This window comes from Populus euphratica, unplaced genomic scaffold (genome assembly GCF_000495115.2).
Source record: "Populus euphratica unplaced genomic scaffold, PopEup_1.0 scaffold32.1, whole genome shotgun sequence".
Classification (NCBI taxonomy): Eukaryota; Viridiplantae; Streptophyta; class Magnoliopsida; order Malpighiales; family Salicaceae; genus Populus; species Populus euphratica.
Genome location: NW_011499861.1, coordinates 58,568 through 74,976, shown reverse-complemented (window position 1 = coordinate 74,976; position 16,409 = coordinate 58,568). Strand labels below are relative to the sequence as shown.

Below are 16,409 nucleotides of genomic sequence, written 5' to 3'. Positions count from 1 at the left end.
ATAGTAAAGGAATATTTTTTTAATCCTTTTTTTATAGATGATGTGGCTATATTGAATAGATCGAATGGCAAACAATGTGATTGTTGCTAGTGTTGATCGTGATTTCAAAAAGAAAAATGAATGATAGAGGGTTAGTGAGAATAAGGGATGATATTTGATTTGATTATGTTGTATTAAGGTAAGGATGATGGTAGGGAAGATTATGATGATGATATTAGAATTTGATGAACTTCTAGTTATGATGATTAGGAATTTCTAATGATCATGAATATGGTTATTCCAGTTTATAAATAGGAGCGAAGTTTTGGGTTTTGATTGAAGAAAAAAAAATCTAAAATGTAATGGTTTGACGGCTAAAAATAGATGATTGTGTTATGTGTTGATGATTAATATGAGGTTGAAGAAGATGATATGTGGCAGTATGAGGGAGGAAAAGATAAAAGAGCAATTAGGTTTTGGTTTTTTAGCATATGACTTTTGTCTTTTTTCCTTTATTTTTTTCTTTTTTTTTTCTTTATCTTACATAGTTTTTTTTTTGTTCCTTCTCCTTTCTAGGGTTTTTTTCTCCTCTATTTATATTTTTAGGGTTCTTGTTAGAGAAAGACAAACTAAAATTGAAAAAAATAATATTTAAAGATTTTTATATTATTTTCTTCTTGAAAAATAATTTCTAATTTGGAAATTTTATGGTCAAAGATTAATTTATTTCTTTTTCTTACCCATGTAGAGTTTTTTTATAATTTGTTTTCATTTTTGTCTAAATCTTTATTTATTTTTTCTTTTTCTTATTTGTATGATCTTTCATTATATTATTTGACTCTTTATCACTCTCTCTTCTTCCTAATTTATCGTTTCACTTCCTAATCTTTTTTTTTTTATTGAATTTAAATATTTTATTCTTTTTATTATTATTTTAAAAATATGTTAGAAATTGATATCAAAGTTTGGTTATAACACTTTAAATTAATAGAAAGTCTGATTTGACCCTAAAAAACATGATATTTATCGGTACTTGTTATAATCATTCATATAATTCTTAACTTTTCAGTAAATTTATCCATCAACTTTCTAACATAAGATGTGATCTTTGTTTTCGAACTTGTAACTTGAGCAAATCTATTATGAAACAAAAAAATATGCTTATTTACCGGCTCAAATATTGAATGACTCAACCAAATTATTAATTACATTTTTAACCTTAACTTCAAGGTGAAATAAACACCTAGTTTAAATTTGCAGAGGGATGTTCTTCAACCAATTCAAAGTACCAATGTCAACATCCTCAGTATCCCTCGTATAATTGTAGTGATTAAGATTTGTATAAGATGTCGATAAATATCAAAATTTTATTTTCAATTCCAAACCATGATATCCTTTCTTCCTTAAATTGGCATAAATATTTTTTAAATAATACTTATGTGTTGCCTCTAGAAATATATCAATAGCACTTTTAGGTACACTTTGCAAAAAAAAAAGAAAAAAAGAGCAATAGATGGAGAAAAAACATAAAAACAAATGTAAGAGTTACATAAATAATTATAAAGTGAAATATACCTTTTTCTTGTCAAACATGATGCAAGATGGAAATATATATCATTTTATACCTGAATAATAGTATAAGCAATAATAAATAGCCCATTATTGGTATTCAAAGTCATTGCCAACAATAACAAACCTTTATATGAACTCTTTAGACATAATCCCTTAATCCTAATAAATGTTCTATGACCATTAAGGAAGCCATCCTTATTTGATTTTAAACAAATAATTTTTTTTTGGAATTTTCTTAATAAATGAATATTGTAATTAAAATTAGAGTCAAACTTCAAATAAATATCGTAACCTAGATTAAATTATTTTAATGGCGGGATATATCTAAACAATCTCTTAAAAGACTCCTTATGAGTTCCTTCAACAAACCACTTGGTTTTGGTATTGATTCTTAATAATTATGTAGGGTTTAATCTCAAACTTATCATCTAAAATTATATCAAGAACTATACTAGAAATGTTTAAGTTTGCATTACTAATTGGTAGCAATTTCCTAGCTATTTAAATTGAATTAGCAACTTTGATATTTGAAGGCCTGGTATAATTATGCTTTTCCTTTAATAATTGAATCAAGAAAGTTTTTGCTTTTAAAAACCAGAAAAGCATATATTCTCCGCAAGCAACTAGAAACTATATATTTGACACTCACCTTCACTTTTTAATTAATATATCTATTTAAATGATACTTATATTTCATTTCATACTCTCCTGATACATCCTTAAAATAATTGTTATTGTTAAAATTATGAGCTTCTTTAAAATTAATTGATCCATTAACTAAAATCTTAAATATTTTACATTACATTTAATGAATAACTATTGTTTTTCTTTCTCCTACCACTTTCTCTATTTTTCACACATTTCAACATTGCCATCATCATCTTTATTATTTATCTATCATCTTCCATTGTTTTGCTAGGTCAAAGGCACCATCCATTGTTTGAACAAAAAAAATTAATCTTGTATGCTATTTCAAAATCATTCCTCATTTAAATTTCAAAATCTCTATTCAAAAAAATAATTGTCACATACCTATCACTTGCTTGGTTCCAAACAAGAAAAAAAGAAGAGATTCTAACAACGTAGCTTCAAGAAAATTGCATCAAGAAGAGCAAATTTGGGTTGATATCTAAAATTGTATCAATTAGTCTTTTTTTGTTTTGATAATCGTCTATTTTATCCAAAACATGGTTTTTTAGACATTAACGATTACAACTAACCTGACTATCTGTTATTTGATTTTATTCCGACTTTTCACAAGAAAGGGAGTTTAAATCTCCACCACTTAAGAAGGCTCCTAAGAATGTTGTTTAAGTGAAAATATAATTCTTAGCAATGAATCTGTAAGATTATTATTGGATTTAGTATAATCCATTTTAATGATATCATTAATCATATAATTAAGATCTTATAGTACAATGTTTTCTCTTTATAGCGATGGATTTGCTGTTATAAAAATGATTTCGCACCTTACAATGACAATGGTGCTATCATAACGGATCAAAACTAATGGAATAGGTTTTTTCAAATAAAAGATCTCACATCCAATTCATTGCTTTACCTGCTAAAGCTAAAGTGATTAGCTGAGCTTCATTTATCAAAAACCGAATTGAAGCTTGAATGGGCAAAGGTGCCTTCATTAGTTCCTCAATTCAATTCATTAGCTGAGTACTTATTTTCCTAGATTTTGTTTTTCAAATGACACATCCCAAATTGATCTTAAACTAGATCAACACGATATAATTTTTTTTATTAATTTAGTCAAGTTTAAATTAATTGTTTTTAGGTTGGTTCAAGATAATTTATATTTTTAAATTAAATTAATTTGGGATTTGATTCACTACTACCTAAGAAGATTTTATCAAAATACATGATGATATTCTTAAAAGTATTATCATGTATTTTGATAATTTTGGTATCTAAAATAAATTTTATCTTGTTTATGTTAAAGAATTGTCTTAATTTAAAAATTTAAATTATTAAATAAAATTTTAAAATATAATTTATATTTTTCTCTAAAAATATATATAAAATTAAATTTACATGCTTTAACCTCTTACAATGGAGACCCTTAAACACAAAAGACTTGAAATTTCTGACACATACTTTGAATGGGATTCTTAGAATGCTCCATTGGACCTCCATGTTGGTGTTGGTACGATACAATTATTACAGAAGAAATTTTCTTTATATATTTTTTAGTACACGACATAGTAATTATGGCAAGACAAGGATGTCTCCCTTTCTTAAAGAAGATTAAAACCTTTTGCAATTATTTTATATATTAATTGGTGCAACAAAAATCTCAATAACTTATCCCCTCCTAGCATTATTAGAAATTCGCTAAATAACAACGGATTTACCGATAAAATATTTTTATCAGTAATTTAAGATTGAAATTACCGACGACCACTATTCCATCTGTAATTCAATTAGTAACTACCGATGGAAATTTTCTATCAGTAGTTACCAATTGAATTACGGATGAAAACATTTCGATCGTAAAAAAAAAGGTCGGTGACGTGGAGGTTTTGGCGGGTTATTTTTTTAGACGGAATCACCGACATATTTAAAAAGACAGCCCGTACAACGACCGCCGTTTATATTGCTGACAGATTCACCGACGGATTTGAAATGGCAGATCCGTACGATGACGTGTCGATTGTTCCGTCAGAATCATCGAGGGTTTCACCAATGGATTGTCCGTTGGTGAAACCGTCGGGAAAAGTTAATATATGTACATGCTACCGACCCTCTCCTCCCCTATTTTTCATTCTTCTTCCTAATCCCAACTCTCCCCATCTGCAAACAACCAGCCCCCCATCCCTCCAAACAAAAATCTACCTCATATTAGCACAATAAGTTATATTTCTTGAAATTTTATGGTCACAGCATCCGTGTTCTAATTTACCGATGAATTTTGTCAATTTTTGTAAGTAATTCTTTCTTTTTAAATCTTAACATTTAATTAAATGTTAATTTTATTATTTTTTTAGAATATTTTTAATTAAATGTTAATTTTATTATTTTTTAGAATATGTTTTTTGTTAGTAAATGTACATGTTTTATTGTCATTTCTCAAACAAACTTGTAGTATATGAATGCATAATTCTATACCTGTTATGGTTTGTTTTAGATTTTATAAGATTGTATTTGTTTGTAAATTGTTAAAACTTTATGGAACTACCGAAATACATGTGCTGTTTTGAAATAATTAATAGCTTACTTATTGGGTCCGTTTAAAGTTTTGTCAATGGTATTGCGGAGTGGTAATTTCTGTAAATTTATAAATTTTAATTTGTATGGACGTTCATAAATGATAATAAATATTTAATATTTATGAGAAGTTGTGATTGGTTTGTTGGATAATATCGAGGTAAAGTAATATTTTTGCAAGTTTATTTACCTAACTTAGTTAATTAATACATTATATCATCATAATTTTATAGAGGTTCGATATAAATCATGGATGATCGTTCATGGATGTATCAAGATTCATCTCAAGGATTGCGGATGATGGATTATTGTAACGGGGTTCAAGGTTTTATTAATTTCGCCACATCTATTCTTAGAAATTTTACTGGAGGCGGTATTAGGTGTCCATGCAGGAAGTGTCAAAATAAAAAGTATCTGCATCCAGATATTGTAACGATGCATCTTCTACACAAAGGGTTTATGGAGAATTATCAGTGTTGGTATGCACATAGAGAAGTATATGTTAGTGAGAGGAGAATGAAAGAAATAGTGGTTGGGTCTACTTTTAGTGTTAGCAACGGCAATGACAACACTAATCATTACAGAAACATGGTTATGGATGCAATGGGAATGAATAAAGGTAATGTCAATCAATGTCCAATCGTAGAAGATGAACCTTATGTAGATGCAGCTAGGTTTTTTGATTTGTTGAAAGATTTTGACGAACCATTATGGGATGGCTGCACGAATCACAGTAAATTATCGGTCGTAGCACAAGTGTTCACCATCAAGTCAGAGCACGGGTTGAGTGAGGCCGGGGATAACAAGATTATTGAATGGGTAAGAAGCATTTTACTTGAAGAGAACAGACTGAAAGAGAACTTATGTGCTGCGAAGTCCATGATAAAACCCCTCGGTTTAGGATACCAGAAAATTGACATGTACCCTAACTTCTGCATGCTATACTACCCTTGAAAATGTTGAGATGACCGAGTGCATTACATGCGGGTATTCCCATTACAAACCTAGAACTGGCAGGGGAAAGACTCTAGTGGCATATAAAAAACTTAGATACTTCCCAAGCACACCTAGACTGCAGAGGTTATTCATGTCATTAAGGACTGCTGAGCACATGACATGGCACCAAGCAAACCATGAGATTGATAGAGTGATGGTTCATCCTTCTAAGGGCGAAGCATGGAAACGCTTTAACACATTATTTACCCTTAAGGATGTTGTGGTTCTATTTATAATGTTAGGATGTTACCAAATATTTTTAAAAAATAAAATTTAACTGTTTAATTCATAATTTATTAAAAAAACTAACTTTTTTTATTTAATACATTAAGTAATGTTAAAATTAAAATGTCATGACACATTAAAAATAGCAAATCAAACTCTCTTTAATTAAAATTAGTGAAACAATAATTTTTTTTTATAAAAATAATAAATATAGAGATTTAATTAAAAACAACATAGAGAAAGAATTTCATAATCTTGACACTACCTCTATGTTTAACAAAATACAAAAACTTTTCCATCGTAATTGAAGGATATGAATCTCACCCAAGTCTAACAGCCTAAGGAATGGATACTACCAGTAATTTTAGCCTCACAAACCTTTGAGTGTTGAAATTTGTGGGTTAGGGTTCTACGTACAAGTCTTGAAAGAACGTGGAGAAAGAGGGGTTTTCACTGATGTTGTGAGTTAGTGGCGAGATGGTTATTTTTTTATATATAATCTAGGAATTATCAAATAAGTGAATATCACTGGGATTTTGATGGAGAAAGTTAGATTTCGGATATTGTTTTGGATTTTGTTTTCCTTTTTGGTACTTGAGTCCTTGATTTTAACATACCTACCATGACTTATCCTTTTTCATTAACCTAATATAATTGAAATTTATTTTTTTATTTCATCTTTTAATTTATATCATTTAGTTTTTTCAACTTAAATTATTTTTTCATTAAATATTTTCAATCATATGTTCAAGATTATGCCTTCAATTTATTCTTACATTATTCTATATGTTTAACTTTATTAATTTACAAAGATTTTATATCATTTACAAATGTGGTATAGTCATAACCATCCATGAAAGTAGGAAGGACTATGATGATTTAAAAAAATCGAATATAATTAATAGCTTAGAAAAAACTGAAATTAAGTTGCATATAATATTAGCATAAGGAAGGGATCCTATTTTGTTTTAAAGGCAAAATAATTTCTTTCTAAAATAACATTTTTGTAATCAAATATGTACTTTAAAAGCATAAAAATACCAAACGAACATAATTTTTATGAAAAAAGCTAATTGCTACATAAAATTATATAAGTGAAAAGGGTTTTGTTAAAAATTAAGTTCTTGTACAAATTTATATCATCAATTAAATAATTAATTATTCTTCGTGCTTGTAAAGTATTGTAGTTAAATTGAGAAAAAATAAATTGACTAAAAAATAGGTGTTTGATAACCCTTTCAAAACTATAATTTTAAATAAAAACCATGGTTTTAAAAACACAATCTCAGAACAAAGCATATATATAGAAAAAAGTATCCCCAGTTGTAACTTCCTTGTGGCAAATGACAACCAAGAAACTCAACACATGTATGGCCATTGTTTTGGACTGCCTTGATATTGAAAAATACATTAATTAGAGCTCTCTCTCTTTCTCTCAAAAACAGGTAAATTACAATAAATAGAGATGAACACCTTTTAAGAGATGAACGTTAGGGTTTCAAACTGAACGTTAGGGCTCCTTTTTGCAGGCAGGTGGTAGTGAAATTCTGTCAACTGTTTCTCTGCCAGATTCTTTTCTAATTTACCAGCACGCTGTATTTGTTTTTACCATTTCTAGCAAACATACTGTCCATCTATTTTACTCTTTTACCCTTTGTAATATATTTCTAGTTTTTTCAATTTTCAAGAACTGCTGGCTTGTCAAATAGAGGATTTATGTGATGATTATAACATGATCATTTCTAACCTTGAAGTTTGAAATTTGGTTGTATATTTAAATTTAGTTGATTGAAATATGCATTGAGAAGTTATAGTGAGCTTTTGCCAACAAGCTTGTTTGATATTGTTGTGTTATATATAATATGCATGGTGTTCGTTTGGTGCTGTGCCGGGTGGCAAAGCAATGGTTGGAAATTGGTTACTACGTTTTACTTGTTAGTGAATTTAAAGGAAATAAATAATATTTAATTAAATTATATTGTTATGCTTTTGAGATATAAAATTATAAATATTATAAATATGTTAATAAATATATTTCATTTATAATAAATGATTATTAACTTTATTTTTTTGTAACCATAAATGTCTGGTCAGTTTATATATATCTCGACTAATTTTTTGAGATTTTAGAGTCAATGATTATATAAGATTTCAATGATTTCTGAGATTTGCAACACTTGAACCGTGATATTAAACTATAATTTTTAGGATTAATGATTATTAACTCTTAATTTTATATTATATTATATGTACGTAGTTAATGGCGGAGCCTGTAGAGACAAAACGTGGCAATTGCCTTCTTAATTTTTTTTTAAATATTTTTCATATTAGGATATTAATATAATAATTTGATGAAGGTTTGGTATATATGTGAGTGTAGCTCTTTAACTAACACCCCTTTTCCTTTATAGTCGTTGTTGCCTGCCTCTTTCTATTATTATGTAAATTTTTCTTCAAAGTTTTTATTTTTTTATTTTTTATGGTTTAGGTAATTTTTTTTATTTCATTTTCTAATTTAGTTTTATTTTCTAATTAGTTATTAAAAATATTAAGATTTATAATAATTTAGGGGTTTTTATATGAATGTGTTCAAATATGTTCAAAATAAATGTTTAAATTTACTAATTTAATTAATTAAGTATTTCTTTTCTTATTATAAATGAATAAATTGATGTTAATGCAAAACCAGTATTCTTATCATTTCTTATATTGACAGGGTACATTATTAAAATTATTTAACTGAAGTATCTTAATTTATTATAATCATGGATTAATTATTTAATTGAGGTCTTTTAATTTACAATGTATATATATTAATTATTATTTTATATTACAAATTTGTTTGTAATTAATTGTTAATGAGATGCTTGGAATTAGGAGAGGGCATAGGTTTAAATCCCATGAGCTACACTTTTTCTCTCTTGGTATTTTTTTATTATTTGAAACTAGAATATAATATTAAAACAAAACTTATTTTACATATTTGACTTAGTGAGTCCATACAATTTTTTTCTAATATCTAGAAATATTTTAAATGTCTAGAAATAATTAAGTATAACTTAATCAGTATACTTATTATATGCATATAGATATAAATAGAAATGAATTTTAATGAATTGTTATGCATTTTGCTATGAATTTCATATGAAAGATGTAGAATTATTGTATAACTCAACTGACTTTTATTTAACAGTAAATTATTATGTAGTTGTGTTAATTATTATGCAGAAAAAAATCATAATAATAATAATAATAAACTAGCCGGTTCATCAATTAAATTAACATATCACTAAACAAGTATTTCAAGCATAAATTTTTTGAGGATGAAAAATCATTCAAAGTTTCCAATAATGTAACTCAATTAAATTCAAAGAAAAATCAAATTGAAAAGTTATATAGTATAGGTTGGTAATATAGGTTATCTATGCCCTTTTATCTAAAAAATTATAGCTCCGCCATTATGTGTGTGTGGTAAAGCCTTTTATCTAAAAAATTATAGCTCCGCCACTATGTGTGGTAAATTAATTCTTATATTTTAAAAACTATGAAATTTAAATAACATAATAACACATGTTATTTTAAATAAAAAATTAAATATGATCAATAACATATTAAAAAAGGTTTTGAAATTAAGTCACTAGATACACTTTCATTTGTGGAACATGTATAATTTGTTAAAATAATTAATATAAAATTTTTATTTTAATTAAGAAAGTAAATCTCATAATAAAAGATTGTGTTTTTAATTTAAAGCATAAGGTTTCCTATTTTGTTTTTAAAAAAAAATAATTTTTTAAAAATAAAATTTGATATCAAATATTTTTATGTTACAAAAAGATGTACTATAAGAGTATAAAAATAACAACAAAAAACATAATTTTTATGAAAAAACTAATTCCTACATAAAATATCATTATTCATTGTTATTATAAAAGAGTTTTGTCAAAAAGTTCTTGCACGAATTTATTTTTTCTATTAAATAATTATTCTTAGTAAAGTTAACCAAAAAAAAGAGTCAAAAATAGGTTTTTGATAACCCTTTCAAAACCATAATTTTAAATACAAAAAAAGAGTCAAAAATAGGTTTTTGATAACCTTTTCAAAACCATAATTTTAAATACATATAGTTTTAAAAACACAATCTCAAAACAAGGCATATATAGAAAAGTATCTGGTATTGTAACTTCTCTGTGCCAAATGACAACCAAGAAATTCAACACATGTATGGCCAATGTTCTGGGCTCCCTTGATAAGAAAATAATAATTAATTAGAGCTAACTCACTCTCAAAAATAGGTAAATTACAATAAATAGAGAAGAACACCTCTTCCTACTGCTTTTAAAGAGATGAACACTGGCTTTTGTTTGGGTGCCAAACTGTACGTTAGGACTCCATTTTGTGGGCAGGTGGCAGTGAAACTCTATCAACTTTTCCTCGACCAGATTCTTTTCTAATTTACCAGCACACTGTATTTTATTTTACCATTTCTAGCCAACACATTGCCCATCTATTTTACTCTTCTGCCCTTAGTAATACATTTCTATTTTTTCAATTTTCAAAAAATGTTGGTTTGTCAATTTGAGGGTTTATGTGATAATATCCAAGTTTTCATGAATCTCAACACTACAGCAAATGTATTTTAGTAATGAGATATTGTATGGCCAAACATGATTTCTAACCTTGAGAACTAATTAGTTGCACCATTAATTTGAAATTTAGTTGTGTATTTAATTTTAGTTGATTGAAATGTATATTGAAACTACCAATTCAAAGATAATTTATACTTCCTTTTTTAATTAATGACTTGAAAAATTATAGTTTTAATTTTTTATGTTAAGAAAAATTAGTATTTACATTTTTTTTATTTAGTAATTTATGCGTGATGATATAAATTTTAATTATTTAAAGATAAAAACACGTGTTTTTAAAATTTATAGATTAAGATATGCATTTATATCAATAATGATTATATTTGAATAAAAACATGTTGTCGTATTATAAAAAGAACTTTTTTCGAAGTTGTAGATTAATGAAGAGCGATCAATTATTAACGTTGTCATTATAAAACCAGCCGACAAAAACATGATGTATGTTACATTTTAAGTTTGTTATTTAATATGTTTGATCGATATAAAATAACTTTATATTTTTCTAAATTGTTTAAATTATTCTAAAAAATAACCATCATCTTCCCCTTTAAACAAATTTATGAAAAGATAATAAAAGCTTGGCATTTTCAAATTTCTTTAACTATATTCCTCAGCTAGCCAAAGCATCAAATTATCTATATGATAGAAGACACCTTCACATGATAAGACACAAGGTTACTATGGTCATTTCCACACATCTACTCATAATCTCCGCAAGAAGGCAAAGGAATCAAACAAAATCTCTCAACAGGGCCACCATGGAAGGTCATTTTGGCAAGTTTAAGGCAGCCTTCAACTGCTTCTTTTACTATATAAGAACCTAGTAATTTGATAGTGAAAGCATCCTACTAAAAAAAAAAAGCAGAAAATTTCTCTTTCAGTTTTCCTCCATCTTTAATCTACTTCCCCCAGCCCCAAATCTCTTCTGTCTTCTCTCATTTTTTGTAGTTAACAATGGAAAACCAATCGGATGCTTCCAAATCTCCTCTTTCACCACCCAAACCTAAAGAAAAACATATCAGATTCAATCCTCCTCCTCCTCCTCCTCCTCCTCCTCCTCCTTCTCCTCCATCCAAGATAAACATCGAAGGACCACACCTGCCAATGATAAAAGATAATGTTTCTTGCTTGCGAGGAACAGTTGAGCCTGTGAGAAGGCCTAATATGAATGGTAAAAATAAAAATATAGATTTTAACATGCATCGTAAAATGGAAAATTATGAGAAGATGATCACTGAAGGGGTCAAAAAGTTTGTGCAAGAGTACTACAAGAAGAATCCTGATGATGCTTGGACTGATCAAGAACACGAGTACATTTCCTCATCCTAATTTAATTACTGATCCATTTATTTTTCAACAAATAATTATTATGTTTTTATGCTTTTATTTTTGTTTGTTAATTTGTTATAGACATCTTAAATCATGTGTGTGTTCTTGCATGTGCCATCTTATGTATATTTTGCCAATTTCATTTTTTGTCATAGTTTTTATATTATTGAAACTTTCGTTTCAATTTCAAGGTGATGAAATTAAATCGTCACATGTATATGTTGAGATCTTTTTTAAGATTTTCTATTTTTATTTATTCTATTTTTTATGTATCCTAATTAATTAGTTTTTTATGGACAGGTCGCTCTCGGAATATACACTCAAAAAACTAAAGGAATAAAATGGGATTTGAGTTTGGAATAATCATATCTTAATTTAGGTGATATAAATAAATAAATAAATGATAATGTTGTTTTTACATTATTTATATGTCTGTATTCTCTAGTACTCAAGTTATCTTTCGATAAGTCCTATGCGAAATTTTTCATTTTTCTTTTTTTTTAAGAAAAATCATATTTACCTTTTTAATGTTTCTTGAAGAGAAAAACACCGAACTCAAAATTATTGTGGATCTCACTTGCGAAACAGTGAAACCCAATAAATTCTTAACATTCATTAATTCGAAATTAATTTGACGGTATAATTTCATAATATTATTACTTTATGTTGAGTTAATTAACTGATTTAATAATCTTTTGTTCATTAACTTGTTGTTTTGCAGGCTATTCCTAATGGGACTGAGGAAGTATGGAACAGGAAATCATGGGAAAATATCCAAGAAGTTTGTCAAGACCAAAAATCTTCAACAAGTCAAAAACCATGCTAACTTGGTGTTCCAGCATTTGAAATCCTCTACAAGAAAGGGACCAAACAACAAAGTTGGCGTCGAAAAGTACGATCCTGCTGCAGCCAATATTGCTAGCACCTCCTACGTCGTGGTGCCTGATGTTGCTGATGCTGCCTCAGGAACCAACGGGGTGGTAGAGCCAGAAACAAATGCCATTGTGGTTGATCAGATCATAGCCACAACTAATCGTACTACACCGATGGACTTGTTTCCAACATCCGAGCCCAAGCCAACCTTAATCATGTTCCCTGTGACAGCACCAACGTTTCCTGTTCGGTCAGAAACTGGAAGCTCAGATGTTCCACCGAATTATGCCCACAAAAGCAACCTTCAGGATACGCTTACTCATGGCAGTACTGGTGGTGGGGATTTTTTTCCTTCATATGGTGAACTTGATTTGGATCTCCGTTTAGGTTCATGGTACTGGTGAGGTGAAGGTGTTGAAAATGGTCTTGTGGGCATGCATCTAGAATAATCTTACTGTCTTATCTGTCCTTTCATGGAGTCAAGCTCAATTAGAGCATGTTCGAGTCGAATTAGTTCAGTTTGGTGCTTTTCTTTTTCTTTTTCTTTTTCTCTGGGGAGGATGGAAGAGAACTTGCGTGATCTGTCTTCTCTGTTGTCGTCTTTTCTATGCCTAATTAATGTTATCATTACCGTTTTTTTTATGGATTATTTATGCATTATACTGCTCCGGAGACCATTTATGTCAAATGGTTCTCCTATGTATATATAATATAATGCATAAATCCTAACTAAATTTCTTGATTTCATCATTTATCTCATCTTCCATTTAGAGATACATAAAGAGATAATCATTCTAATAAATCTGGAAATAAGAAAGAAAAAGAGAAGTAAATACCTGAAGATATTTATATTGTCAACTTCCTAGCTTGGCTGGACTGACCGAGGCCTGGTTCTTGAGCATGAGGTCCCAAGTTGATTAAAAAGAAAATAAAGTATATTGCCAACAACCATAAGAGATTAATTCTCAGGAAGAAAAAACATAGAAAATTATGAAGTAATATTATGATAATCTTTAACTTATCAAGATTAAGTCCATTGCTTCATTTAATTTTACAACTACATGTTTAAACCAACTTTTATATATAATGATTAAATATAAACCCCCCAACCAAAAAAAAATGACAAATTAGTGATAAATATGATAATGTTTAATTTAATAATGATAAAATAAGTGGAAGTTCTCAGGATGATTTAAATAAATAAAATAGTGTATGAAAATTCAGATTTTTTACGCAAATTATTCACTATCCAGTTTTAAGATATTAACTGTTAAATCACACTGGAAATTAGGAGGAATCTCCATACCTTTAGTTGTACTTTAAATTAAAATTTCAGGTTAAAAAGGCCTAAATAATATTAATGATCGGAAAAAAAATACAAAAATAACACAAGAAAAACTATTATTATCCATGTGTACACCGAAAAACTCATGAAAGTATCAGTAAGCACAGATTATACAAAACCAGATCCGGGAGACAGAGAGAGAGCTTACAGGCAAACGGAACAACGAAAGGAATCGGAGAATTCGTCCTCAAGATCAGCATCGACGAGGAAGTGATGATCTTTTCCGGTCACTGCGAAATTCATGACGGCGTCGTCAATCACTTTACCTCTTCCCATTTCTTTCGGTTTGGGATCCCAGTAAACCGCTATTCCACCAGCTTCGGAACCCACTACCAGTACAAGAATTGCAAGAAGAGCAAGAGAGATTGATAGCTTGAAAGCCATTTTAACCGAAGTCTATCAGATCTATGATTTTCTTGTGTCGATGATGATTCAAGCATGCAAGGGCTAAGCAATCACATTTTTCTAAATAAATACAAACAACGTCCTCTTTTAAGAAATGACTAAATGTCCAATAGCTAGAAAATAAAGAGAAATGTCTCAAGACTTCTTGCATTCTTTTACCTCCTTCCTCCACCTAAACATTGGAGAGAGATTGTTTTAGGAACATAAAAAGTAAAGCTTGTAGAGAAGTTTTCATAAAAAAAGGAGTACAATAGAAAAAATAATGGGGGATTAGATCTTAGAAAGAGAAACAAGAAACTTTGAAAGAAGGAGGAATGACATAAATCTTCACAAGAAACCCACAAACTGAACTCAAAACAGCTGAGAGCAGTAAGTCGTGTAGATGTTTTATGTAGGTGCTTTACACCTTTCCTTTGTTTTCCTTTTTTAAATTATTTCTTAAATTTTTAGAACTAGTTCTTAAACTTATATTATATTCATAACAGTGACAATAATAAGAAATAATTGAATTGACTAGCAATTTTGAATAGAGCTATAAACGAAATTAGTGACTTTAATGTAATTGATTGTCAGGAATATTAAATTGATTAGCAATCCTAAATGAAGCTAGTGACATTAATGTAATTCATTGCTAAGAATATTAAATTGACTAGCAAACTTTAATCAAGATAGTTGTATCAATGTAATTAATTACCAAAAATATTTAATTAACTATTAATTTAGAGTAGAGCTAATAACGTCAATCTAAATTACGTTATTTTAAGCTATCAATGTAATTAATTACCAAAAAATTTTATTTTAAATTTATATTTGTTAAAATTAGCTAGAATTCTGAATAACCTATATATTATGAATGTTTAACCTTAACCTAAATACAAATAAAGTATATATAGATTACACTGAAAGTACTATTCTACCCTTAATAAATAAGACTACATAAATATTATTTAATATCTCCCCTCAAACTCACGATGCGACAGCTACGAGTATCGAGAGTTTGCCAACTAGAAAATGAAAATGAGAGATGGAATGTGCCTTGGTGAAGAAATCTGCAATCTGCAAGGAAGAAGGAACAAAAGGCAAAGCAATGATGTCATGCTTGAGATGATGATGAGTAAGATGACAATCGATCTCAATATGCTTAGTTCGCTCATGAAAAACTAAGTTGTGAGCAATTTGAATAGAACTCTAGTTGTCACAATACGTAGGAGTAGGATGAGAAAAGAACAGCAGCCTAGTGAACAGTAGTAACCAAACAATCTCTTTAGTAGTAGATGCCATGACACAATATTATGCTTCAATGGATGATTGATAAACAATAGATTATTTCTTGCTTTTCCAAGAAATAAGAGAATCACCTAAAAAGATACAGAACCCGGTAACAGACTTGCAATCTATAGGATCACTACCATGATCAGCATCAGAGTATGCATGCAACTCCAAGAAAGAGGTGGATGAAAGTAAAATACTCTAAAAAACTGTACCCCGAAGATATCGCAAAATTCAAAGAACAGCAGCCTAGTGAACAGTAACAGGAGAAGCAACAAACTGACTAACAATATGAACAGCATATGCAATATCTGGACGAGTAATAGTGAGATATATCAAACTCCCAACAATAGTGCGGTATAAAGTAGGATCTATCAAAGGTAAACAATTAGAAGAAAAGTACCTCGTATTGACCTCAATAGGAGTATCTACAGTCGTGTTATCAGTAAGTTTAGCCTGCTCAAGAATATCTGCAACATATTTTGACTGAGAAGAAAGGTAACCTCTAGGTGAGTATGCTACCTCAATACCTAGGAAATATCGAAGATAAC

General features: G+C 28.7%; 1 protein-coding gene across 1 annotated transcript; it reads left to right on the top strand.

The window, feature by feature from the left end:
• Nucleotides 1–11,846: 11,846 nt before the first annotated feature.
• Nucleotides 11,847–13,243, top strand: LOC105124938 (transcription factor MYB1R1-like). Its single transcript, XM_011025163.1, has 2 exons — nucleotides 11,847–11,947; nucleotides 12,688–13,243. The coding sequence occupies exons 1-2, from the start codon at nucleotides 11,847–11,849 to the stop codon at nucleotides 13,241–13,243; spliced, it is 657 nt and encodes a 218-aa protein (XP_011023465.1).
• Nucleotides 13,244–16,409: the final 3,166 nt, after the last annotated feature.

Coding starts and splice junctions, on each gene's coding strand:
- LOC105124938 (XM_011025163.1), top strand. CDS start 11,847: ATGGAAAATTATGAGAAGATGATCACTGAAGGGGTCAAAAAGTTTGTG. Junction 11,948..12,687: donor TGGACTGATCAAGAACACGA/GTACATTTCCTC, acceptor GTTGTTTTGCAG/GCTATTCCTAATGGGACTGA.